General features: G+C 40.0%; 1 protein-coding gene across 2 annotated transcripts in view; it reads right to left on the bottom strand.

Annotated features, from left to right (window-relative positions):
- The window catches only part of LOC308389756 (voltage-dependent calcium channel subunit alpha-2/delta-1), an 80,936-nt gene that overhangs the window by 5,791 nt on the left and 47,463 nt on the right, over positions 1 to 27,682 (bottom strand). For both annotated transcript variants that reach the window (XM_080871282.1, XM_080871283.1), the window contains exons 13-35: positions 26,933 to 27,011; positions 26,453 to 26,502; positions 26,258 to 26,347; positions 26,055 to 26,129; positions 25,896 to 25,976; positions 25,450 to 25,524; positions 20,548 to 20,619; positions 20,204 to 20,275; positions 19,605 to 19,666; positions 19,193 to 19,269; positions 16,518 to 16,578; positions 16,348 to 16,439; positions 15,260 to 15,341; positions 13,128 to 13,190; positions 12,430 to 12,533; positions 11,854 to 11,943; positions 11,699 to 11,766; positions 11,569 to 11,607; positions 11,411 to 11,482; positions 1,015 to 1,167; positions 778 to 830; positions 307 to 362; positions 50 to 176 (exon numbers count right to left, since the gene is read on the bottom strand). In XM_080871282.1, coding sequence (XP_080727408.1) covers positions 50 to 176; positions 307 to 362; positions 778 to 830; positions 1,015 to 1,167; positions 11,411 to 11,482; positions 11,569 to 11,607; positions 11,699 to 11,766; positions 11,854 to 11,943; positions 12,430 to 12,533; positions 13,128 to 13,190; positions 15,260 to 15,341; positions 16,348 to 16,439; positions 16,518 to 16,578; positions 19,193 to 19,269; positions 19,605 to 19,666; positions 20,204 to 20,275; positions 20,548 to 20,619; positions 25,450 to 25,524; positions 25,896 to 25,976; positions 26,055 to 26,129; positions 26,258 to 26,347; positions 26,453 to 26,502; positions 26,933 to 27,011 — 1,793 coding nt within the window. The remainder of the gene's footprint in view (positions 1 to 49; positions 177 to 306; positions 363 to 777; positions 831 to 1,014; positions 1,168 to 11,410; positions 11,483 to 11,568; positions 11,608 to 11,698; positions 11,767 to 11,853; positions 11,944 to 12,429; positions 12,534 to 13,127; positions 13,191 to 15,259; positions 15,342 to 16,347; positions 16,440 to 16,517; positions 16,579 to 19,192; positions 19,270 to 19,604; positions 19,667 to 20,203; positions 20,276 to 20,547; positions 20,620 to 25,449; positions 25,525 to 25,895; positions 25,977 to 26,054; positions 26,130 to 26,257; positions 26,348 to 26,452; positions 26,503 to 26,932; positions 27,012 to 27,682) is intronic.

The following is a 27,682-nucleotide window of genomic DNA, read 5'->3' as shown; positions in this document are numbered from 1 at the left end:
CACTAAGATGGAAGCATATGGGGAGTCTTGTGAACTAACATACACATACCTGGAACAGTTTCCACAATCCAGGACACCTGAGTAGGATTTTTCGTCGTTGTCAAAGAAATATTGAGTCTGCTCTGTGATACAGCTTTCTTTAAACATGGCATCTGATATGTCGTCATCTGTCGACTCTGCTAGAAATAAGAGGGACGGTTTAATAGAAAAGAGGATTAGTAAGAAATACATGGATTAAAACTGGAGTGACAGACCTCTGTCTCATCAAACTAAGACTGATGGTTATGCACAGCTTATGTTACTTGCCTGCCTGTAGAAGGCTGGGGAACATGAGACCCAAGAAGAGCTGCTGAAGTACTGACCTAGGAAAAAACAATAAAAAGTAAAAACAAAAACAAAATGAGTCACATGTAGGAGGCAACAAATCGCCTGAACAGCTTGTTTTTTAAAACTACGTTCAACCGATAGCTGTTTACTAAAAGCAACACATCTGTCTAAAGTTAGAGTAAATGGTGATGTAAATGTCATGGGAAGTATCAGGCATTCTATTTTAAAAGCTGGTTATATTGCAGTTGGACAGCTAAGCAGAAAATGATGCGGTATCATGTTGTGTAACTGCCCTTGTCTTACACTGACCCAGCCAACTTTATCCTTCAACAGCATGCAAGTCCACTCCCGTACAAACTCCCACCCTGAAATACAAGTGTGCTCCCACTCTAACATGCACACGCAAATCAATGAAACATAGAAGCACAAGCACACAACCTCTACACTCACCAGGCAGCAGTGGATGCCCACCAGCCAATACTGAGAAAGTCTGCAATGGTAGGCTGTAGAAAGACAGGAAAAGAAATGCTAGTGAAAAAACAAGCACAAAAAAGCCTCCGAAAAAACGAGTAAGGCTTCATAAATCAAATTAACTAATAAATTCTGTTTTTTTACGTTAATATATTACTATTGCACAAATAGAAACCAAATAACATATACAGTAATGGTTTCAGTGAGGTTTCTAACCACATAGACGGAGCGGGGTCCAGCTGCTGCCTTGCTGTCTTTCTCTGGATCACAGACAGACTGATAGTCATAAGTCTTGTTCAAGGAGTACAGGGAGGTGTTGACCAGGTTGGTCATCAGCACTGGATCCACCTCACCAAAAAACTGACCTATCTAGACAGGTTCACATATACACACACACAAAACATAACAGAGAGTAAGAGCAGTGTAAAAGTAAGTCTTGTTTTGTTTTTGTTTTGTTTTTTGTAAACAAAGCACGGAGTTGGGTCCTACTTACCTTAAAGTAGCATTGGTTGGAGTATAAGTAAATTAACAGAAAAGGCAGTGGCGCTATTAGGTAAGTGTTTTGCTTGCAGGGTTGAGGTACCGTTTTTATCCCCTTAGACGCATGGGTCATTAAAAAATCATTACATTGCTGTTCTAAGTGATCTATCTTTATCCAGTGAGGAAAACATTTCTATTCTAATATCACTGCATTCTTACAGAATGACAATGCCTTATTCATAGGGCACAAGGGTCAGCGAATGGTTTAAGATAAGATAAGATAAGATAACCTTTATTAGTCCCACACGTGGGAAATTTGTTTTGTCACAGCAGGAAGTGGACAGTGCAAAAGTTATGACGCAAAAATTAGAATACAATAAGAATAAATACAGTACACAGCTGTACAGAATAGAATAAAATAATATACTATATACAGTAGAATAAAATAGAATAAAAATATACAATAAGATAAAAATAGAATACGAATGCTATATACAACTGAGTAAAATAATGATGTAAATCATATGCTACAGTATGACCCTCACATAGCAGATATTAGCAGTTATTAAGTCAGCTGAAGACTTTTGAGAGGTTTTGCATCAAAATGTTAGTCCAACATAACTACCAGCTTAAATAAGTAATAATTAGAGTTAGGGTTGTAGAATATATTCCATCATTGATCATATATATATATATATATATATATATATATATATATATATAAGGGGTGGATTCACTGATCCACACTACCAGGCTATACAGCAATGACATTGGAATGTCGTTCGGACTGGAGAAGTGTAGTCGGATGGTAACAAAGAGAGGGAAGGTAGTCAGAACTGAGGGGATTGAACTACCAGAAGGCAACATTGCAGACATAGAGGACAGTTACAAGTACCTGGGGATCCCGCAGGCAAATGGGAACCATGAAGAGGCCGCTAGAAAGGCTGCAACCACCAAGTACCTGCAGAGGGTCAGGCAAGTCCTGAGGAGTCAGCTGAATGGTAAGAACAAGATCCGGGCCATCAACACATACGCCCTGCCCGTGATCAGGTACCCTGCTGGGGTAATAGGCTGGCCAAAGGAGGAGATAGAAGCCACTGACATAAAGACAAGAAAGCTCCTGACCATGCATGGAGGGTTTCACCCCAAGTCCAGCACCCTGAGGCTGTACGCTAAGCGGAAGGAAGGGGGCCGGGGACTGGTGAGTGTCAGCACCACAGTCCAGGATGAGACAAGGAACATCCAAGAATACATTGGGAAGATGGCCCCAACTGACCGAGTGCTCAGTGAATACCTCAGGCAGCAGAAACCCAAGAAAGAGGAGGGAGACGAGGAACCATCATGGAAGGACAGGCCCCTGCACGGTATGTACCACCGGCAGATAGAGGAGGTGGCTGATATCCAGAAATCCTACCAGTGGCTGGACAAAGCTGGACTGAAAGACAGCACAGAGGCACTAATCATGGCAGCACAAGAACAAGCTCTGAGTACAAGATCCATAGAGGCTGGGGTCTATCACACCAGGCAAGACCCCAGGTGCAGGCTGTGTAAAGATGCCCCAGAGACAATCCAGCACATAACAGCAGGGTGCAAGATGCTAGCAGGCAAGGCATACATGGAACGCCATAACCAAGTGGCCGGCATAGTGTACAGGAACATCTGTGCCGAGTATAACCTAGAAGTCCCGAGGTCAAAATGGGAGATGCCCCCAAGGGTGGTGGAGAATGACCGAGCTAAGATCCTGTGGGACTTCCAGATACAGACGGACAAAATGGTGGTGGCTAACCAACCGGACATAGTGGTGGTAGACAAACAGAAGAAGACGGCCGTAGTGATCGATGTAGCGGTTCCGAATGACAGCAATATCAGGAAGAAGGAACACGAGAAGCTGGAGAAATACCAAGGGCTCAGAGAAGAGCTCGAGAGGATGTGGAGGGTGAAGGTAACGGTGGTCCCCGTGGTAATTGGAGCACTAGGTGCGGTGACTCCCAAGCTAGGCGAGTGGCTCCAGCAGATCCCGGGAATAACATCGGAGATCTCTGTCCAGAAGAGCGCAGTCCTGGGAACAGCTAAGATACTGCGCAGGACCCTCAAGCTCCCAGGCCTCTGGTAGAGGACCCGAGCTTGAAGGATAAACCGCCCGCAGGGGCGTGCTGGGTGTTTTTTTTTAGGGGTGCAACAATACACAAAATTCACGGTTCGGTTCGATACTTTGGTGTCACGGTTCGATATTTTTTCGATTAAAAAAAAAACCCCACGTTCATGCCTTTTTAATTTGTCATTTATTAAATTTTCACGGCACATTCCGCACCACATCTCTGTGCGTTCATCATTTGTTTGAAGCCAGCTCACCTCCTGCAACTACTTTTCCGAGAATACGTGCTTCTTTTGTGGTTCGGACTCCTTCTGACATTTCTTTGGAGGTGAAGGAACATCACAGTAATTGCTTAAAGGAGCTTGCTTCTTCGACATCTTTAAGAGTTTTAAACAAATTTCTGTCCTCCTCCTGAAAATCTTATGTATGCAAACACTCGTTGCAACTTCTTATCTTGTGCCCGTTTTTTATTTTGACAGCGAATGCGCACCTTCGGACCACTTATGTGCAGCCCTGGTTATTTCGCTTGTCATATTGCAGCCACAGAAATTCTTTTGTCCATGAAACCATAAAGCTGCACTTTCTTTTTGCCTTATAGCCTGATTTGTCATAACTTCTCCGTTTTGCGGTAAGCTTTTCTTTGGCTGTCACTTCTTCACCCTGACCTGTCTTATTTGGCTCAGCAGAACTAAAATATTGTGGTGAGCTCAGACAAGGAGGAGACGAAGGTATCGTTTGGTCTTGCTTCCCGTGAGCTAGCCAGGGAGCACAGCCGTTTATTGACATCTGCAGAAGAACACTGCCGCTAGCTAACTGCTCAGCGCGGCAACAGCACAGCAGCAGCAGCAACAACAACAACACACGGGGCGCCCTCTGACCCCGGAAGGACACACCGTCGCAGCGAGAGGGCGTCACCCGTCACTATGGCAACATAAACAAAACCTAACTGTACAAACAGAACCCCGAACAGCCCTGACCCGCTACATAGCCCCCACCTAAGGGGTCAGTCGTCCTCGACGACCCCATTACCCCACACAAAGTCCTGCAAATGTCCAGGTGCCTTCTTTTGGCGCACCGGCCGGTCACGACCGGCGGGGGAAAAGTCACTCGGGTCAGAACATGGGGTGCCACCATCATTCCACTTCTGACACCAATGTGGCGAGCTCAGACAAGGAGGAGACGGAGGTATCGTTTGGTCTTGCTTCCCGTGAGCTAGCCAGGGAGCACAGCCGTTTATTGACATCTGCAGAAGAACACTGCCGCTAGCTAACTGCTCAGCGCGGCAACAGCACAGCAGCAGCAGCAGCAGCAGCAACAACAACAACACACGGGGCGCCCTCTGACCCCGGAAGGACACACCGTCGCAGCGAGAGGGCGTCACCCGTCACTATGGCAACATAAACAAAACCTAACTGTACAAACAGAACCCCGAACAGCCCTGACCCGCTACATAGCCCCCACCTAAGGGGTCAGTCGTCCTCGACGACCCCATTACCCCACACAAAGTCCTGCAAATGTCCAGGTGCCTTCTTTTGGCGCACCGGCCGGTCACGACCGGCGGGGGAAAAGTCACTCGGGTCAGAACATGGGGTGCCACCATCATTCCACTTCTGACACCAATGTGGCGAGCTCAGACAAGGAGGAGACGGAGGTATCGTTTGGTCTTGCTTCCCGTGAGCTAGCCAGGGAGCACAGCCGTTTATTGACATCTGCAGAAGAACACTGCCGCTAGCTAACTGCTCAGCGCGGCAACAGCACAGCAACAACAACAACACACAGGGCGCCCTCTGACCCCGGAAGGACACACCGTCGAAGCGAGAGGGCGTCACCCGTCACTATGACAACATAAACAAAACATAACTGTACAAACAGAACCCCGAACAGCCCTGACCCGCTACATAGCCCCCACCTAAGGGGTCAGTCGTCCCCGACGACCCCATTACCCCACACAAAGTCCTGCAAATGTCTAGGTGCCTTCTTTTGGCGCACCGGCCGGTGTTGTGCCAAAGTAGTTACCCCCCTCAAAAATTGTTTCCCCATTCAAGGGAGCGCGCAAAGTAGGAGGAGCAACTTGCCCAGCTCCGTTCTGTACGCTAGTTGTCACTGATCTGCAGTCGACGCGATAAAGAGTAAAAGCTGGAAAACAGCAGACTCGATGAATTTAATATTAGTTTCGTGACATTGTAATGTGCCGTGGCACAACACCGGTCACGACCGGCGGGGGAAAAGTCACTCGGGTCAGAACATGGGGTGCCACCATAATCCCACTTCTGACACCAATGTGGCGAGCTCAGACAAGGAGGAGACGGAGGTATCGTTTGGTCTTGCTTCCCGTGAGCTAGCCAGGGAGCACAGCCGTTTATTGACATCTGCAGAAGAACACTGCCGCTAGCTAACTGCTCAGTGCGGCAACAGCACAACAACAACAACACACAGGGCGCCCTCTGACCCCGGAAGAACACACCGTCGCAGCGAGAGGGCGTCACCCGTCACTATGGCAACATAAACAAAACCTAACTGTACAAACAGAACCCCGAACAGCCCTGACCCGCTACAGTATGTATCCTGCTGCTTTTACACACGCACTCACATAATGCTCAGCGATTCTCTGCGCGATCAACCTCTCACATGTTTAAGCTTGCTGCAGGAGATTTCACTTGTCATGTTTGCATAGTAAGCTAACATTGATAAGACGATGTCAGAGGAATTGGTGCGCAAATTATCATCACTAACCAATCAGTGCTGTCGCTCTCTATACACAGTTCAGGCGATTGCAAAGTGAAAGCAAAAAACAAGCACAAATTCAAACTCGATTTCAATATGTCACATATTGGCAGTGGCTCACCGATGCCAATGACATAATTACCCAGCTACATTTCCGAAAGAATGCAAAAGCATTGACATATATTTTTCCTTCCTACAATAGCCCGACTGGCAGGGCAGAGATAGATTTTGGTAGCCCGACTGGAAAAATCGCTAGCCCCAGGACATCAGGCAGGCGATTTTGCGAGCCCTGTATCTGATTGAGGAATCACTTATCTTTGGAAAAGAGTTTATTACAGAGAAATGTCTCTTTCCAAAATAAAAGCTATACTATACGCTTCTTCTGGGCTATATTCTCAGCAGCATATTAAACATAACAGGTCCCCATAAGAAGAATCATGTGCTAACGGCTGTCTAAATGACTCGGGAAAAGTTTGTAGCATGCGTGCTTGTTGTTTTTGTCTGCTTCCGCTTGTCTTTGCACTAGGATGATGTCAGTGTAAATGTGCAGTCATATTTGTTATGTTCCCACTAGTGCTGTCAGCGTAAATCTCGTTGAAATGACGTTAACGCCACAACACGGCAAATCTCCATTAACGAGCTACCGTGGATCGCCCGTGCATGGGGCTGGATGGCCAACACATTAACGAGCTAACTGCGCTAACACACTAGCTCCCACCCATGTAATTGAGCATTGCGTGGCACATCCAACATACTGTTTTACTTTAGTCCATGACGCGCTTACCTTCAGGGTCATATGTCACATGAAAACCAAAATAGTTCCAAACGCCAGATCTGAATGAGGGTGGGGGAGGTTTAATTTGCCATGTTGCAAGGAGAGCTTAACTTCTGTCTCGCTAGCTTGCCCTGCGCTCAGTGAATCTGCGTTCGACTGCTCCGCCTAGGCTGCACTGCCGAGCCCAGATCCACTGAGCGCTCAACACAGACAGCATCGTCAGAAGGAAAGTTGATAAAATAAATTAAAAATTTATTTTGTATTGTTCGATACATATGGGTACCGAACCGAAAGCACTGTATCGAACGGTTCAATATCGATACGAGTATCGTTGCACCCCTAATATATATATATATATATATATATATATATATATATATATATATATATATATATATATATATATATATATATATATGAACAAAACACCCAGCACGCCCCTGCGGGCGGTTTATCCTTCAAGCTCGGGTCCTCTACCAGAGGCCTGGGAGCTTGAGGGTCCTGCGCAGTATCTTAGCTGTTCCCAGGACTGCGCTCTTCTGGACAGAGATCTCCGATGTTATTCCCGGGATCTGCTGGAGCCACTCGCCTAGCTTGGGAGTCACCGCACCTAGTGCTCCGATTACCACGGGGACCACCGTTACCTTCACCCTCCACATCCTCTTGAGCTCTTCTCTGAGCCCTTGGTATTTCTCCAGCTTCTCGTGTTCCTTCTTCCTGATATTGCTGTCATTCGGAACCGCTACATCGATCACTACGGCCGTCTTCTTCTGTTTGTCTACCACCACTATGTCCGGTTGGTTAGCCACCACCATTTTGTCCGTCTGTATCTGGAAGTCCCACAGGATCTTAGCTCGGTCATTCTCCACCACCCTTGGGGGCATCTCCCATTTTGACCTCGGGACTTCCAGGTTATACTCGGCACAGATGTTCCTGTACACTATGCCGGCCACTTGGTTATGGCGTTCCATGTATGCCTTGCCTGCTAGCATCTTGCACCCTGCTGTTATGTGCTGGATTGTCTCTGGGGCATCTTTACACAGCCTGCACCTGGGGTCTTGCCTGGTGTGATAGACCCCAGCCTCTATGGATCTTGTGCTCAGAGCTTGTTCTTGTGCTGCCATGATTAGTGCCTCTGTGCTGTCTTTCAGTCCAGCTTTGTCCAGCCACTGGTAGGATTTCTGGATATCAGCCACCTCCTCTATCTGCCGGTGGTACATACCATATATATATATATATATATATATATATATATATATATATATATATATATATATATATATATATATATGAACCTCTTGTCTGAGGTTAATAGCTTTTTTTTCAGTTAATTTTATTTACAAGTTAAATACCCTACAATAATACAGAGAAAATTCCAACAATCAAACAACCCACTTTAAACAAGCACTTGGAAACACTGACAAGGAAAATCTTCCTTTTAGCAGGAAGAAACTTCTGACAGAACCAGGCTCGGGGAGAGGCAGCCATACTTTATCAAAAAGGGAAAGCGTTCAGCCTGATCTTAAAAGCAGAGAGGGTGTCTGTCTCCTGAATCCAAACTGAGAGCTGTTTCTTGGCCTGAAATCTGGCAGCTCTTCCTCCCATTCTACTTTTCCCCCATTCTACCTCACATCTTGGGAACCACAAGTCACCCAGCAGTTGGAGAGCAAACTGCCTTATTGGAGTAGGGTACTATGAGGTCTTTAACGTAAGATGAAGCCTAATTATTCAAGACCTTGTATGTGCGAAGGATTCCAAACGACCAGGTCATATCCTGGTCAAAAACAACTCCAACTTTCCTCATAGTGTTACTGGAGGCCAAGGTAGTGTCATCCAGAGTAAGTACTTGATAGATGCTATGTTTTAGTAAATAACCTCAGTTTTATTTAAATTTCGAAGCAGAAATGTAAAGGTCATCTACGTCTTTACATCTTTAAGACTTTCCTACAGTTTTGCCGATTGGTGTGTGTTATCTGGCCTTATGGATAAATAAAGCTGGATATCATCTGCATAGCAATAAAAATGCATGCTATGCTGTTGAATGATACTGCCTAAGTAAACGTTTGTAAATGGTATTGGGTATCTAGAAATATTATCTTGATAGCTATTGTAAAACTGAAAATGTTTTCTACGTTACAGTATACCTTTTTAAGTTTCCATAAAAGTCGGGCAGATTGGCACTGGAGTCAGTCAAATAACTGCAACATGTACTATTATTTGTGTTCTGTTTTGTTCACTAGTTAGCTTTAGGTACCAAAAGTACTTAAACAGTTTAGAAAACAAATGCAGTTTTGGATGAAAAATGTTAGCTGTAATGATAAAGTAAAAAAAGTTTCCATATATAATAGGTGGGATTGAGAATATCGTAATAATAAGAGAATGCTCTTACTATTACGATACCAGCAACTTTTATAAAACCAAAATATTTAAATACCCTGAAAATAAGAACAGGCTCATAGGTCAGTGATAAAAACTTTATAACAAAATGACCATTATACTGTACGTGGGAATTGTCAACAAATAGAGATACCATTAAACACTACATAAGGCTTTAAAAATTATGTGTGCTGATGTAATTAAAATTTAATTTTATCACCTCATCTATATTCCATAAAATTACAATTTTCTATAATTAGAAACAACAACAAAAATAAATTTAAATTAAAATATTACACGTGCTCAGTGATCATCATCAGGTGTGAGTTAGTTTAACAATAACTGACAATGGACAATATTTATTTAGCAGTATTTATTGCTGTTTTAATAACTATTAATTTACAACCCATTAAATGATTTGTTAGTTATTTTTAGGTTAGTTATTGTGTAACCTATTTTTTTATAAATTGCAATTTTTTAATTTTAAATTGTATTATTTTTAGTATTTGATGCTTTAATATGTAGAAAGTTTCCATGGGAAAGATGCAAGTTCAGAAAAGGTATTAGAATACAAACACAGCACTTTGCAGAGGTAGATGAGCCACAGTTATACAAACATCGTAGTCTAAATAAACACATGTGCAACAAAGCGTCCTCATGACTGTTGTGATGGCAAATTTGACAAAACTGATAAACTTACGTCATTTCCTGTATATTTTTTAATTATGCAAATACGCAATATTGTTTCAATTAGTTTCTTTTTTCCAAATTAAACGTTTTTTCCACAGCTAGCTTTAACTTTTCTTGTAGACTTAGTACAAAATCATAACTTTGCTTGGCAGGTGAGTCGTTCACAAAAATGTAGACCTTTCCACATAAACTTTGCTTCTCTGCAGTTCTGTTGTGGATTTGGGTTGTCTCACAGCCTTCTGCCTCTTCATGTAAGCCCACACTGCCTCAGTGATGTTGAGATCAGCACTCTGTGGGGCTTTGCCATCTGTTATGAGACTCTTTGTTTTACTTGTGGCTAAAAAGAGTTCTTTACAAAAGCATGTTTGTGGCTGTTATGCTGAAGGATGAGTTTGGGACCAATCAGATTGTACTTTGTGAAGTACATGCACTGTATTGCTTTCCCATTCAAATTTTTCACAGAGGGCATATGATCTCGCTAGATAGAAAGTGGTGGAATCCTCCAGTCACCAATTACACATGTTGATGCTCGACTGAGGTCATTGTCACAGGACTTTTTCATGTTGACTTAACCGTGTGTATTAGGTTACTGAGCGGTTAATTTTTCTTTGTCATTGAAACACATCTTAGGCAATGCTATATATCTGAATCCATGGCCCAGAACAAGATTTTTAGTCTTAAGAATTCCACTTCTTCTATTATAGATTGGAAAAGATTCTAAGTGAAGAGGTGTACTGTTAAGCCTAATAAAGGGATCCTTTTTCTGGATCATAGAACTACTGTCACTGCATACATTTACTTTTTTTCAATAGCACAAAAGGCTTGGCATCGTCTCTGAAGACATCAATTGTTTCACAATGTGGAAAAGAATACTCAAAGAGAGTAAACTGTATGTGTCAGATTTTGTGATGGTAGAATGGATCAAAGACAGCCGATGTCCTATCTTGACTGACATGAGATGTTTTTGAGCTCACAGTATATCCTACAACTGACAGGCTGGGGCTGAAGGCAGCCTAAAAGAGTGGAGTTAACACAGTTGAGCGGACTTCTCACATACACAGGGGAAACAGTTCAGTACAGCTTCCATGATTGACTAAGACCCATCGGAGCCTTCCCTTTGATCTTCGTCCAGAGTCTAGTGCTCTACTTTACCAGACACATGGGTGCACTGCTGTAATAGAAAAGTAGAGCTAAAAGCAAACAGGCCATTCTTGTAAATGAGTCATAAGTCCTTTATTTGACCCGTATATATGATTGATGAATTTCTCTGTCAAAGGTAAGAGGAACTGAGTTTGTAGACAAGTAAAAAATGAATAGAAAAGACAAGAAACATGACTGCTGGAAAAGTCGCCCCTTCTGAACATGTGGCCACACATTTTTATGATCACAATTTGTAGAGAGAAAAAGGAATGTTCCAAATTAGTGAAGCTTACATGTTTGCAATAATGTAAAGATTGCTGATGATAACTCACCAGGGTAATGTACTCATCCTTGTTGGACATGAGAAGAAATCCTCCATCATCCAGTATCACACAGTCCACATGCTGGAGGATAAAAAGTGTTAAACAACTGAAAAAGCGTTCAAAAAAAGTATTTAAATAAACTGGTAGTTTTTTTAATATTGTTATACCTTGTCATTCCTTAGACAGCCGCAAATCTCATCTTTGCACTAAAAGGAAATAAATTGAGTGAGGCAAAAAAAAAAGTTCAGTAAAATATACATTTCTTAGATATTTCAAACAATAAAATGAACAGCTTACATTCAGTTTCAGTGTGGCATTCATGAAACTGTTCATCCAGAATGAGACATTGAGTTTCACTCCCACCACTACAGAACAAACCACAAAACAGGCAGAGGTCTTTTTATTTGTGTTTCATCACAAGAAGCAATCAGCGTGGTATTAGCAAGACTGACCTGCTGGTTTGAGCGTGACTTCATTAATGACAAGATCCACTGCTTTGCTCACCAGAATACCTGACTCAGACACAGACTCCCCACTCTCTGCTGCAATTTGGAAAAAGATGAAAGAAGGTTAGATGATCTTTTATCATTGCAATTTAATTGAAATCATGTTTAGAAGTATGCGGCAGAGAGCAATTTCCACTCCCAGTGCAAAATTCCATACATTTTTATCTGCCGAAATTTACAAGAGCTGACCCTGTAAAGCCAGCACGTGTTAATCTAGTCACGTGTACTGGAGCTTTAAGCATGGCTTCATCACTGCACTGATGTCTGTTAGAGTGATCAGCGGAGATGACAGGAAGTATACAGGACAGAAGGGAGGGAAGGTGGGGATGAGCACTTTAAGACACAGCGGGAAAAGAAGAAGGATAAAGAGAGTGATATCAGAGGGCTGAGAGCCTGATCTCTGCCAGTAGGGTTGGGATGGCGTCCAAAGGCAGAGAACAGAAAAGGCTCAGTGCCAGACCACACTGAAGATCCTCACACACGGAAATGTGCATGCAAATCCAAACCTTTCAGAAAACTTGCCGTTGAAAGATGGAGCTGTGAAAATATAAATTTCATTGTCCAGGGTCCGCTTGTAGAAACTTGACTCATATGTCTCAGGATTCTCAGTCCACTCTTCCCCAGCACTGAAAACATTAATAAAGGTGTGTAATATTATATGGGGTCTGTTACAGCCATAAAACACCAAGTAAATGTGTTTGATCTTTCTAAACAACTCATATTTTAATCTATAGCCAGTTGTAACTCATAAAAATAGGCTCACACCCTTTGTAGGGTGGGACGTCCTTATAATAAAAGCAATAACGAACTGTATATTGTGTTTTTGATTGTGAGAACAAAGACTATGTGCATTCAGTTTTAGTTGCAATGTTGCTGTATATTTGAAAAGTGGAGCCCCTAAATGTTGTTCAGGCAATTGAGGAGAAATTGAGGAAAAACTGCTGTATTTGGCTGTGGTTTTTGTAGTCTTAACCCCTGTCCTATACTGGTCTGGCAAGCCCTGGGAGTTCAGCTGAAAGAGTTTAATCCTCCATGTTCTGTAAAATAGCCCAGTGAAGCAAGTGAGTAAAGCAGCCAAAACCATTCAACCTAAGAGTATTACAGTCTGTATCAATTTTCATTTTACACATTTTCACCACAAGGTATTTGGGGAAAGAATTCAGTGATATTTCCCAATGCTAATGATAGCAATGTAAATACAAAGAAAAAACTAAGAGTACCTTCTTGGATAGACTCTTGTGATTCCTCCATCTGTAGCTACAAACCTGGCCGCTATCCCATCCCTGAGAACATGGAAAGCAACAGAAAATCAAACATCAAAGTCAATCACACTCACAATTACAGAAAAAGAGCTTTTGTGAACTGAGATCAGACTACAGACACAAACTGTTTTATACCCATTCGATTGTCTCTATATGTCATAATGTTAAACAGATACCCTTCAGTGTGTGTAAATGTGTGCTGGGATTATTTCAGACAAGGGGGCATACCATAAAAGCAAACACACTGACGTAATTATTTTATTTTCCCCTCAAAACAGCGTCTTGGCAAAGCAATGTGGTTGGGTGTGATATGCATTTTATACTTTGCTTTCATCATATTTCACTCATAAGTTGTGATCAAATCATCCATGGCGGACAAGAAAGAAGTGAAACGTTGGCTCAGCCAATAAACTGTGCATGAAGTAATCATCAGCTAGGGTAGTTCAGAGCAGTGGTGTACAAATAGAACAAAGTTTTCCACTGCACAGTACTCTGTAATGTATATAGTACTGTGCAAATGTCTTGAGTCACCCCTCATTTCTTTAAATTTTCCTTCCAACGAGCCACAAGACTTTGTAATTCTTTTAAGACATCACAATCACATTCCTTCAGGTCACACTGTCATTTCGCAAGACAATGGAGTCTCCAGATGGGGCACCTTCCAGCACCCCAACTCAGGGTGTACAAGTATACCCCTGGCTGGATTCAATCAGACGTTTGGCCAAAGTCCAATTAAATTTAGCCAGTATCACTAGGCCTCATCACTAGCACTATCTTAAGCTTCCTTTTGCACCAGAGCCATGGCATTCTATGTAACCAAAGCAGTTTCAGGGGATCGGACTGCCAAGGCCTCTGGCTTCAATCACCATCTGATTCATACTGCACCAGACTTCTACAGCGCCTCCTATGGGTGGTGGAATGATGTAGCTCATTCATCACCAGACTTTTGCCAGCAATGTCTCCGTGGGCCTGGCTCCAGGGTGGGTTTTGTGACTCATACTTAATTTGGATGGGTGGATGGATGAATGGATGGTGTTAGGCAGTACTTTCCCAGGTTTTCTAAAAGTCTTTCAAAGTTTTTCTTTAGACATTAGCTGCTTTTTCGCTCATTTTCAACTCTGAACCCTAACCCTCTAGTCCAGGGTGTCCGACTCCAGACCTCAAGGGCCGGTGTGCTACAGCTAATGTCTGCAGGATCCAACACAGCTGATTTAAATGGCTAAATTACCTCCTCGACATGTCTTGAAGTTCTCGAGGCCTGGTAATGAACTAATCATTTGATTCAGGTGTGTTGACCCAGGGTGATATCTAAAACCTGCAGGACACCAGCCCTTGAGGCTTGGAGTTGGAGACCGCTGCTCTAGTCCTTGTAGCTGAGCATTTTAAAATGAACAGCAGGGGTGTTTTTGGTTTGTTTTTTAAATCCCTTTACATTGACATATGTCTCATTCAAGCATAAAAAACAGACCGAACTCAAGGGATTAACCTGTTTCATCTCTATACAGACAACTTAGCAAATAACCTATTTTAAATTGTATCTTCAGGCACATCATTAGCAGCCTATTTAAAACAATACATAATTTGCCTTAACCTTTTTAGCTGAATATGAAAAATGGCTTGACATAGATGAAATAGTAGTTTTGCACCAAAAATATTTTCAAAGTGTTATTAGCTGAAAATATGGCTTATCCCAGCACTATATGCAGTGTTTCATTAAAAAAAAATGTTTTGAGGACAAAAAAAGACTTGTAATTAGGAAACAGGAAACAATTCCAGCAAACACCTGCTACATCTAGTGTTTGCCGAAGCCTCGTCAGATAAGGTCTCAATGGAATGAAGCAAATCAAGATGGGAAGAAGGGAGAAAATAATACAAGAACTGGATTGAACATTTGTTGCAACAGGTCTTATGGAGTAATGAATCCAAATTTGAAATTTTGTATTCTAATCATCATCTTTTGCCTGAGTATCACCACATAATATTGAAAATTTATTTAAATTCCCTATCACTATTTTATTGAAGTGCAGATTTTCACATTTGTTTATTTGCATTGCTTTCAATACACAAGACCTAAAAGTTTTGGCACTCACACGGTCTGCTCGCTCCAAAGTTTAACCAGTTCAGCTGTCAAACCTGCATCCAGGATCAGTCGACTCACAAGGGACACATTACCTATAGATTAAAGACAAGGTATTTTTTACATATTCCAGGCAGTGAAACATAGCACAACAACAGTGCGTGACAGGTGAATTATAGTAATGCAAAAAGCAGTCTCTTGTTTACAAATCTGGGCAGGTAACATTAATAACTTATGCTTTTGGAATGTGCACCAGTGAGCTGAAACCAATCAGATCTTCTAATTTGCTAAAAGTTAGAATAAAACAAGTTGTCATGCAGGTGAAAGTCAGAGTCTGAAAAAAATTGCAGGTGTATTCAGCCAATGTTCTTCTCTAAATAAATCAAGGGAAAATGACAGCTGTCCGAAAACCATCCAGCAGGGAGGCTTGTGTGGCTATTGCAATTCAGAAAGCAGGTGTACTTTGTGAAGGATTGACTGTTGTATATTTAGGAGGGAGATGATGCCAAGATGCTAAGTTTAAATCTCAAAAACGTGTTTTTCAAAATGAAATCATTCAAGCACGTTTCTCTATAGAGTTTCAACACAACATCTCCCGAGTGTTGTTTTAAATCATGTCCATAACATTTCACAATGACTCAACGTACTGCATAAACAACAGCAAAAAGAGAATTGATGCCAAAGTACATGACTTGACCTTGGGTTAAAATGGATCATGGTACACTGATCCATTAGCTGGATGATGGTGGTAAGCCATACTCTGGGTGAGATCCATTAGGTGATGACAAACACTATGAGTCATTGTGCAGCATGACAGCATCAGACTTGTAGGAAACTCAGTCGATAATTCTGTTATCATCCTGCTTAGGATATAGTAATGATCACAGTCATGCTCTGACCTTGAGATCAAGATTTGCAAGTGGAAAATCTTTTAGACCATGATAAACTGTAAAATATGCAATGTACAAATACATACACACATATAGAAATGCAACATACCGTCTGCTGTTCTGGGTGTATATGCAATATGAGTACCAACAGTGCAGGAAACAAGTACAAATGTGCACAGTGAAATAACACTGAAAAAGATGCATGACTCACATGCATCTGGAGTGTTTCTATCAATGTACTGGTTGAAGTCGAGGAGAAATTGGGTGTTGTTGAGTGACAACTTCAGCTCTTTGCAGTACTCCCTGAAGAAACAGCATTGGTCAGTTGGAATCTCCTGTATAGTATATAGAGGATGTATAGTAAATGTGAGGACCACTCACCTTGGAGCAATGTAGGTATAACCAAATTCTTCAAATCTCTCCTGCTGCAAGGTCTCCATTGCTTTTGAAAAACAAAAAAACAACCTTGTTTAGGCTCATAGTATCAAATATTATATTATCCAAAAATATATTTTTACAGATAAGTAGAATAGGAGCCAGCTGTGTGATGGCTATATGTGAAAGTATTCACTGTGAGATGACATGATAAGCAGACAAACAGAATTTATTTTGGTTGATACACACACACAGGAGTCCAAATTCCATGACAAGCTCCAAAATCCATAGCCATACATAGTCACAAGAGAATTAGACAGATATGAGGTGATGGATTAAAGTAGAGAGTGTGAATGGAGTTAGAATGGGAAGCTATGAGAGAATAACTGACTGAGAAATACTTGCCTTCTTGCCCTGTTGTGACCCCAGAGAAAAAGAGTAGGAGAGAGGGGAAAGCAGGAAAGACAAAGGGTGATAAAAGTGAGTTTGTCATCTGACGAATGATGTCATACCTGGGAAAATATGTTGAGATGTGTATATTCCCTACAGTAGGTAATGAAATACTATGCTGCACTGAAAGGATATTAGGACTAATAGACAAACCTTGAATATATAAATAACAGAGATTGATTGCACTTTGTAGAAAAGAACAGAACATAAAACAATGAAAGGTGGGGTAGACTGTGGGAATGCAAGGAAACAAGATGTAAATATAAAACAATATGAGAAAATTTTTCTTCCAGGGTGTTACTTGCTGCAAGTCTGGATTTTATTAAAAAAAAACAGTCTGGTAATTCTTATCGTATAAATGACACGGCAGGCATCAATAGCCATCATTCTGTAGTCTCTTAAAATGAAGAGTTTTTTGGACATTGCCTTTAAAATATATTGACTTGTGCGGTGCAGTCTGCAAAAACAATTACTGAGCGCCGAGTTTCTTTGGGGTCATAGAAATCTGGTGCAGGATGAAACAATGTCCTTCACATATAAAACATAACAAGCAGATTCATTGTTGCTGTGTCTCTATAGACTAGGAAGGGTGTCTTTATGTCTTTACTTTTCTCTCATCACTTCCTCTACCACAGTATTGGGTCACATCAACAAATATAAAGTTCCACTATATAGATAAAGAAAAAGTCCCACATATATTCATCCACCTTACCCATTGCTATAAGGACAATTTCTAATATCCTAGAGAACAAGTGAGTGCAGAAACCAAGGTGGTTTCTGCACTCACTTGTTCTGTAGGATATTAGAAATTCTCGATAAACTGGATTAAGGTGGTGTTCTGGTGGTCTGGCCCCAAATGGAAACTCAATATGGCTGTATGGAGAACTTTAGAGTCCAATCTTCCTATCAGTGCAGACTGTGGCACTGAGGCACAGCATGCTACTTTCTTTAACAGGCCTGTAAACGTTCTGACAGCATTTATGGCACAGTGACAAAGTCGTTACGGTAACCGAGGGAGCGATACAAAGGCTGAAAGAGTCAGTCAAGATCTCATCTGTTGGAATAGCTACACCATTGCTTATGCTTTGTGGTGTTTACATCAAAGTTAGCAAAAAATTAACTAAAGCCAGATATGCCAAATCCAGTGCTTTTTTCAGCCACTTTTAACCTTTGACTAAAATGGCCCTCTGTGCTTTGATAAGATAATAAACATCTCAATGCAATAATGCAAACAATAAAGGACAAAAAGGTTTATGCAATGGAAGAGCATCAAACAGCAAGAAGGAAACAGAGGACACAGAACAGTGAGTACTTGCCCCAAGAAGAAGCTGTAAAATCCCGGTTCAGAAGCAGGAGAAGAGACAGAAAAAGCTGCATCAGAATCAAAATGCAAGCAATTGTACAAAGAGTGGCACACAGAATGTGTGCATGTTAGCGTGTGCCTGAGCTGTGGTTTCATGATTTATAAGCAACTATTACATTCGCTATGTTCTGAGGTGTTAAAAGAAGCAGCCAGTTTGCATTATACAGAGAGCTTTTGGAGCGCAGAGTGAAAAAATAAATAAATCGGCTAAAGAAAAAAACGAACATGGGGGTGGTGGGAGAGGGGTGTCAAGAAGAATGAAGAGTGTGAGGTGAGGACAGGTTTATAGATAAGATAGAGAGACAGAGAAATAGGTTGAGAGTCAGGGAAAACAATCCAGGGTAAGGTACGTCTGCTTAAGGTAGGTCATCACCCTGTTAACAATTTAGGAAAGAAAAGTTGGACTTAACGACAGAAAGGAAGACATAATTGGCCAAAGAAATATTTTTAAAAGTGTAATGTCCAAAAAAAAAAAAAGGAAAAGAAAAACAACCAGTTTGGTAATGGAGATATAATGAGGAGATGAGAGAAGCCCAAATGAAGGGAGTAAAGAAGGATGGAAGAGTAAAAAAAAAGAGATAAGATCAAAAGAACCAGTGCTTGGGCTGGGTATGTGAGAGGGAAAGCATGTGGAAGAGTTTGTGTGGGAGCGAAAGGTGACTGACCAGTGGGTTGCACTAGAAAAGAGAAACTCTGTAGGGATTTGGCAGTTTTGAGGAGTAAATGCAAAGGAGTCGCTATGGTTCCAGCTATGAACAAGCAGTACAAAGCAAGTGGGGACACTCAAGAGAAAAACCCAAAGACAGTATGCATGGGGGTAATGATTTGTTTGCATGCTGGCTATCGTCGCTGTATATGTCATACTTACACATGGCTTGTTTAATATCATCCCCCAGTTTAGCTTGAATGAAGTGTTCACTGTATTTAGGCAACACAAGAGCCAGGCTGCAGAAAATATGACCACAGACATCTGAATAAAATTGTACAGTAAGTACGAAATTATACATTAAATATATAAAACATAAAATAAAGGATGCTTTCCAACGAGTTGTTTTTCCGGAATACATTTATGGTGGACTACACGTGTGATCTCTTCAATGTATTTCTCATTCAACAGAGGCTGGTGTTAGAAACAAGAGAGTGACCACTGTTGGCTTAGGTACAGCAGCATCTTCCAATATTTGATGTCTCAGTGCTAACTGGGTTTGAGCTTACATTAAACTGCTCGAGCATCCTTAAAAAAATATATATAATACAACATTTTTTGTAATATGTGTCACCTGTAGTCTGTTCCATTGACTGGTGCCCACGTGTAGGTCCTGATTCCGCTATCTATATACCTCTGCAACAGATGGTGCATACAAAAAAGAGAATTCAGAATTGTTCTGTAAATGGTAAAGTTATGTATCAAGCTCCCTTTTAGTTGTGGAAAAATAAATAAATTTGTTACAAAGAAACTATTTTCATCCCAAACCAGGAGCTCTGTCACATCATTAGCGCCTCACTTGTGGTGCAAAAATAGTCCAAAATATCCTCACGTAAAAGGACCTTCGTTATAGCAAGCAAGAACAAAAACTGTTTTCTTGTAGCAGGAGATAAAAATGTTTCTACATAAGTTGTAACTCTTTAAATGTAATAAATGTAAACATTTAAGAAAGCTTGAAATACATATTTATTCCGATGGCTGACTTAATATGTCAATATGGCTCAATCATTTTCAGTTACAGTACCTGTAGCATTTCTCAGTGCCTCATTCATAAAGTTAATATAATTTTGCATTGAAGATATAATGTAGCTTGTGGCTGGGTTTGCCGATTTTAAAAACTTCCACCAGTTACTGCACTGTAATATGTTAATCCCCTTCAGCATATTGCCTTACCTCATCCTGAGTTTTGACCAGAGTGTTAATGGTGCGCTCTCCTGTTTCACCATCAATCATCATCCTCCTGATCTACACATCGAGACAAACAAACACCACAGTTAGACTTTTTTTAAAAAAAAAATCTGATTGACTGATAATAATAGATCATTTTAACAGTTTGTCTCATGGCTTCATATAAACAAGTTAGTCAGACAACCTGGAAAATCACTTGCAGATACTAGGAATAGTAACCTGTGACAGGACATGACATGACAGCATACTTATCTGTATGTTTGTGTAGCAAACTTTGACTTGTGTAAGTGTTTGTTTGGTGGGGATTGACATGCTTCTATATACTACACCTCTATTTTGATGTCGTTCTCCAACTCAGCATCCAGAAAGTCCAGAGTAACAGGCTCCTGAAATTTAGGATTCTGTGGAAAGAATAATATTTCACTCAGAGAGAGGCACAGTTTTAGATTAACTAAGGACAGCTTAATCGATCACACTGACAGGATCAGTGTAATCAAAACAAAAGAGAATTTTGATTTAACTATAGACTTTTGATTAGCTGAGCTCGAAATAATATATTATGAGTTTTGTAATATAAAATTCACTCAGACATATCAATTAATCTAAAGTCTACTGAGCTAATATAGAAAAATGTTCCAGGGGACCATTTTGCAGTTGTTATTCATCATCAGTCTACCACAGATTCCTCTGCATTTTGTAACTTGGATGGACAAGTAAGACAGTTTCATCTACATTTACATCAACCTTTTCAAAGTGTATCACTAAGAATAGTAAAGTCACCAAAAAGAATTATATTTTATTAATGCTGACTTAAAAAAAAAAAGGGAAATCTGTCTTGTCTTATACACAGCTTTCTGCAATTTCCCAAAGAGTGACACGTATCAAACTAAAACAATTCTGCACAGTTTCATAGACAGTCTGCTTCACTTCATTATTTTCTGTTAATTTTCTTATGTGCAGTTTAGCTGAATAGGTTCATATTGTGTCACTTCCCTTTGTTTCCTTTTCTTAAAAGCTAATTTTATAGTTGTGAGCACTTCTGGTCTTTTGAATTTGGCTCCCACAACTACTTATGTGTCTAAAGGGACTGGGTTGATGTGGTCAGAAAGGCTATACAACACATTATTCCATAATTTTAAAAGGTTTTGTTCATATAAACGGCACAAAAAACCCTAACAAAAAATGTAAACATGTGCAAATATGCATTATTGTGTTTGTGTTTAGATACTTAAACAATGACACAACAACCCTCGGATTTTTTACTTTAATAACATTATTAACAAAAGTGTGCTTTTTAGTAGTTTTGGGAACATTTTTAGAGCATGGTTAAAGATCTACGATTTATGAAAAAACTGTTAAGGAGTAAACCCTTAAGTGGAAAAAGAAGATGGTATAACAGATGGTGTACTACAGTACTGGGTAGGTAGGCAGCAGATATGCATTTAGGTGTTACTAATACGAACGAGACATCAGTTATTTGAGATGTTCTTTTTGGGTCAGTTCATTAATTTTCCTCAACACATGAATCTAGTTAAATCTTGGGAATAAAAAATAAAGGCTAACATATGGTAGCAGTTTGACAGCATATCTGACATCAGACACAGCTAAATCAGATTTGATACAAAGTGACACTGAACTCTATGAATGTCCTCTCTTAAAAACCCTATACGTCTGAGTGGCTTTATGGTGGTATAAAATAGTAGCAGTAATCTTGTGCTTCTCTATAAAACAGCAGTACATGGAATCTGATACCAGCGTGTCCTTCATAGTTCTTCACTCAAAATAAAGGGTTGGGTGGTGAGAGCATAGCAGTGTTGAAGTGATGTTTTCTATATAGATTCTTGCACGGTGGTATACATTGTGCAAGCCATACTGCAGCTCAAAACACATAGAATTTGACTGTAAAGTCGGCTATGTTGGATACAGAAGAATAACTGTGATTTTTTTTAAGTTTTAAAATGAAGTATGATTTACTGTGGGAAATGCACATGGACAAGAAAAGCAACTAACTAGAATAATCATTTACACTAAAGGGCATCAGTCAAGGTTCTTACATGTAAGTGAAATAAATTGAAGCAAGAAAGGAAGATGACGACGACGAAGCATCTCAGCATGAAAACGAGAAAAGAAAGAATAAAAGATCAAGAGGTACAACACTGGGTGATACAGAATGAAACATCAAACACGAGTTAGACAGGAAAGAAAATGAAGAGAAGGGAAATGGGAACGGTGGATGGTGTGAACGGCAAAGAAAAAAATCAAATGAGACGTAAGGAGTTAGAAAAGAAAGGTTAACAAAGTAGGGGAGCGCTGTATGTCAACAATGTAGTGAGCAGAGATGGGGTGTGAGATCAGAATGAAAACACTCTAGCAGCAGGGTAGGTCTGCGTGATGAATATGAAATATGCACAAACATAATCAAATACAGAGAGAGCTGAGGCAGTGTGAAAGACAGAGAGAGAAAAAGAAAGAGAGGGCCCCATCAGTATTCATACAATCTCCCATTCAGACAATAAGCCTTACATACTGTATTTAAAAAGTGTGTGGTGGGCTGATGGGAAAATAGCTTGCTTGAATGCCACGTGAACATGAGGTCATTCAGAGAATAACTTTGATGCTTATGTATGGTTGAGCACAGTATGTGTGTTATTACAGTAAGACTGCTTTAGGCTTCCATGCCTTTTTATACAGATTTGAAGAAATCTAAACTCATATTGTCACATTACTGATACAAAAAAGCAGAAAACAAGTAAAATGATAAAACAGTGTCTGCTTCTGTGTAGTTGTTCACCTCACGTATACAAGGAAAGTACAAGCAGCCATGGAAATGTTGGAGAATAGCAAATGCAGCAAATACACTCTCTACAAAGGTTAAAAAAATCATATGTCTAATTTTTTGGATTAACTTCACTGTATATTTTTATTAATGTAATGCTGCCATCTTTCAGTTTAACTAAAAATAGTATATGTTTTAAACGACTAACTATTTTTCACTTTTGTCAGAACCAGCCTTGGGACAGAATAAACCCACACTGATGGATGGTGCATAATGGCAAAAACAAACAATATATATAGCAGCAGAGCAATAATCACAAGCAACAGAATAAAGTAGAATGGCTTCCGCATAGGTGATTCAGACAGAATTGCAAACTACTAAAAGGAGCAGTAATACCCTCTGCAAAAGGTGATATTTACCTGTGGTTATTGCTTCTTCATCACTGAAATCTCTTCATCTACAGAAAACACTACATGACTACTTCTGCAAACTACAGTGCATCTACTTTATCTCACCTCATGAAAAGTGACAGCATACTTATTATTGAGTCTGAGCTTCCTGTTACGGATTCTTTTCTAGGAAATTTATGAAAAAAGATACAGAGATACACTTTGATTTCTCTGAAGTTTTTTGAGATGGAGGAATTATTTTTGTTTGTTGAGACTAAAAAGAAAAAAGAAACATACACAAGTTTGCAAAACAGATCAAACAAACACTATATAGCTTTGCAATAAACACAATGACAGAAATACATCAAGATTCATAAAAATACTCAGTGCTGAGGTGGTATAACCTTTTTGAGCCCAGGGCTGCCTTATTTTTCTGATGTTTACTATTTAAAATAAGTGGCTCCATACATGTTTGTCTTAATAATAACAAAATCAGCTTACTATCACCTCAAGAATATTTCAAGGATAAAAGATCTGATGTCTCAACAGGACCTGGAAAAACTAGTCCATGCATTCATCTTTAGTAGGCTTGACTACTGTAACAGCATCTTTACAGGTCTACCTAAAAAATCAGTCAGACAACTACAGCTCATTCAGAACTCTGCTGCTCGAGTCCTCACTAAGACCAAAAAAGTGGACCACATCAGTCCAGCTCTGAGGTCTTTACACTGGCTGCCTGTCCGTCAGAGGATAGACTTTAAAGTTCTGATGCTGGTCTATAAAGCTCTGAATGATTTAGGACCAAAATACATCAGTGACCTCCTGACCCAGTATGAACCTTCCAGATCCCTCAGGTCATCTGGATCCGGTCTTTTATCAGTTCCCAGAGTCAGAACCAGACACGGAGAAGCTGCATTCAGCTTTTATGCTCCTTATATCTGGAACAAACTCCCAGAAAGCCTCAGATCAGCTGAAACACTCAGTTTATTTAAATCCAGGTTGAAGACTCACCTGTTCTCAGCTGCATTTGAATAAAGCACCAAATCCACACTTTTAAGCTTAAATTTCAAAACTTACATTTAACTACTGATTTTATCTACTGTTCTGATTTTATCTGTTTTGATTTTATATACTGTTGTTTGTTTGTTTGTTAATTAGTTAGTTAGTTAGTTTGCTTGTTTTAATCCATTTTAAATCGTGCTTTTTATTTGTTTTTTGTTTCTAATGTCTCTGTAAAGCACTTTGAATCACCTTGTTGTTGAATTGTGCTATACAAATAAACTTGCCTTGCCTTGCCTTAATGGAGCTGAGTGTGGACAGTGGATTGATAGCGCAAGTGTGTCTTAAAGGATTTAAGAGTTGCTTTTCTAAAGTTCTGGGCAGAATAAAGCCCTAATGGAGGCTCTGAGTGTGTATTTGCCTCTGGCTGAAAGTAGTGAAATGCACAGAGATTTGCTGAAAAGTAGGCAGAGACCATCTGTGAGGTTATTGCTAACTCATAATGGGCCACATCTTAATACATGCCTGTGGCAAGAAGCACTAGTGCTTTTCTTTGAGGAATTGTAAGATGAATCGGAGCTTTTGACAGGTCAAAAAAAGCAGCTTGAAAGTTAGTATGCTCGGTGGCATTCTGGTTGCTTTATATGGAAGCGTTTCCTCCATATTTCAGCTTTAAATATGTATTATCTAATTTTTTAAAACTAAAACATTAAATTATTTTTTATTGAGACTGAATGCAGTAATTGCTACTCTTAAAAAATATTCTTTGCCAAGTCTATATATCTATTTAATCCCATAAGGGGAGAGTGACCTTCTAGCCAATATCTGAGGACTGATGATAGCAAGTCATACTCTAACAGAGGGATAGATTCTCTTTATGAAGACTGATGAGGTGACGTGGTGAACATGGGAAAGTTTGAAAGAAGACCGCACCATATGCTAACCAGAATAATATTTACTGAGTGCAAACAGTTACTGTGAAACCATGATAAATAGATATAATTTAATGCTTTCAGATATGGACCTACTCAGCCACACAAAGTTATGTACAAGATCAGACGCCATACCTTTGGCTGGAGATTGGGGTGCAGCAGCACATATCCATTGGGATCTATGGCAAAGTAGTAACCATTTGGACCAATCTGATGCAAAAGAGGTACAGAGGAAAGGGAATATAATATGTGAGTCCATAAAATCCCATGATTATGTTAGATTTTTGACATGTCAAGGCACTGTACAAAAGAGCAGCTCCACTGGTCCAAAAACATGAGTACACAATGGAAAAAGGACCAGAAACTGATAGCAAAAGCAGTCTTATCAGTGCGTGACCTTTTTTAAACAGACTTGAAAAGAACAAGCCATCTAATGAATCACATCACTCACTAATTGCTCCAGAGGGAAACATCCGAGCAAGTGCTTTACAACTGAGCAAGTCGTGTAAAGTTGCTCCTTTACAACAAACGCATTTGTCTCCATGCATGTGATCACACACGGGTATGGGTGGTACACTCACTGTGAAGCGTGGTGTGAGCTTCTTGATGTCATCAAGAGACACGTCAATTGCCATTACGCCAAGAATCAACTGATTCTGGTGCTAATGGGAAGTATGAGAGAAAAGATAAGGACAGATACGAGCCCTCACGTGATGTGTTCATGCATTCATTTACTATACCTCCTCGTTTCTTTTATCTATGGTCTTGGTTCTGTTGAAGACAGGTAGCGTTCCAGTGATGACGAGACCAAGCTCCTGATCGAGAATAAAGCAAAAGCCCTATTTAGCAATATTCTTGAGCAAATGAGACTGGGAGCAAAATGGGTGATTTTTTCATTAAAAAAAACAAAAAGAATTTGTAACATAAATTGCAAAATACATACCAGAGCATCAAGGTATACGTTAGTCCACTGGACTTGTTTGGCCTGCTTGTCTGCTAGAACCATAGGTCTTCCCAGGACATCTAGATATTCCTAAATTGGACACATAACATCATTTAATACTGCAGATTCTTTCAAATAAAACATATTTGTTCATTGTTTAACATTAATTAATGTTAAACACAATAAAAAAATCACCTGTGTGTTTATTCTGATGGCTCCGATGGATGGAATCTCATAGAAATAACCTGGATAGATGATTAGGAAACAATAGATAGTGTGTAGGTATGAATAAAACACCATGTAGGAGTAAATGATGCAGGGTGTAAATCTGCAGTTTAATTTACTGCATCATAACATTTGATTGTGTCAGCTGAGTTACAAGACACAAATAAATAGATGAAATAACTGCCATCCAGATTTCTTGCTTGTGCATCACTGATGAGATTGTTTTCTGATTAGTCTCACAAGGCTCATTTAAGACAGCCATTCCTGTTAAGATTTCCGTCATCTGGCCAAGGATGTCCTGTGCTCATGCCCTTTGAGCATTTCTAGCATGTTTTATGGTGTCCTTAAATATTCCAAGTTAATCATAGAAATAATTCTTCAGTAGAACATAATGTTATCTAATACTAAGAACAGATTAAGCACAGATGCATGCTGGGATCAGTGTTGTACCTTTGTTCGAGCAGGCCATCCACTGAATGGGTCCTTTGTCATAGTTGTGTTGTCCTACTGAGAAGGTGAAGATCCTAACCTGAAGCATAAGGTTAAAAAAAATCTCTCCATGTTACCTCTTACAATGTTGAAAAACCAACAAAGAAAAATTGTTTTACAAAAAGTTAATGTAAATACTTGTAATTATTAATCAATTTAACACATTTGAAGCTGAACACAAAATAAAGGTGAAATCTGTCTTTGATCATGTGACTTTGAGCATCATATGTAATCTTTTTCCTGTTTTGACATGTTGAAATGTGATGCAACCTTGTGTAAATCCTTGTATGAATAAATGAAATGAGTTACAGACCATTTAGAACCTGTATTTATTTGAAAATAGTACAAAAACAACATGTGAAATGATGAAACTCAAAGAATTTTGGAAAATGTGGGGACCAGGAGAGAATAAGATAAATAATTTGTCAGACCACAGGAAAGTTTTCCATCTTAAATGAGTTTGGGCTCAAAAAACATTGAGTTTCAAGTTTTATTATCAGAAATGCAATGATCTGGCTTTCGCATGTTAATCTAGGAGTTTACATTTTTTAGGAAGCATAAAGCAGGAAATGGAAATTTCATACTTTAGCCTGGTTCCTTTGCAGAGGCATTCAGTTCTGCTTTTGTTCATATTTTGCACAGCATCACAGCTATTTTGGAAACTGTGTGAAGCCTTAGTTTCACACCCTCATCTGCCTTGTGAAGAAATTT

Source organism: Rhamphochromis sp. 'chilingali' (assembly GCF_963969265.1).
Source record: "Rhamphochromis sp. 'chilingali' genome assembly, chromosome: 2".
Classification (NCBI taxonomy): domain Eukaryota; kingdom Metazoa; phylum Chordata; class Actinopteri; order Cichliformes; family Cichlidae; genus Rhamphochromis; species Rhamphochromis sp. 'chilingali'.
Note: the sequence above shows the minus strand (reverse complement) of the source record. Positions and strands in the feature narration are given on the sequence as shown.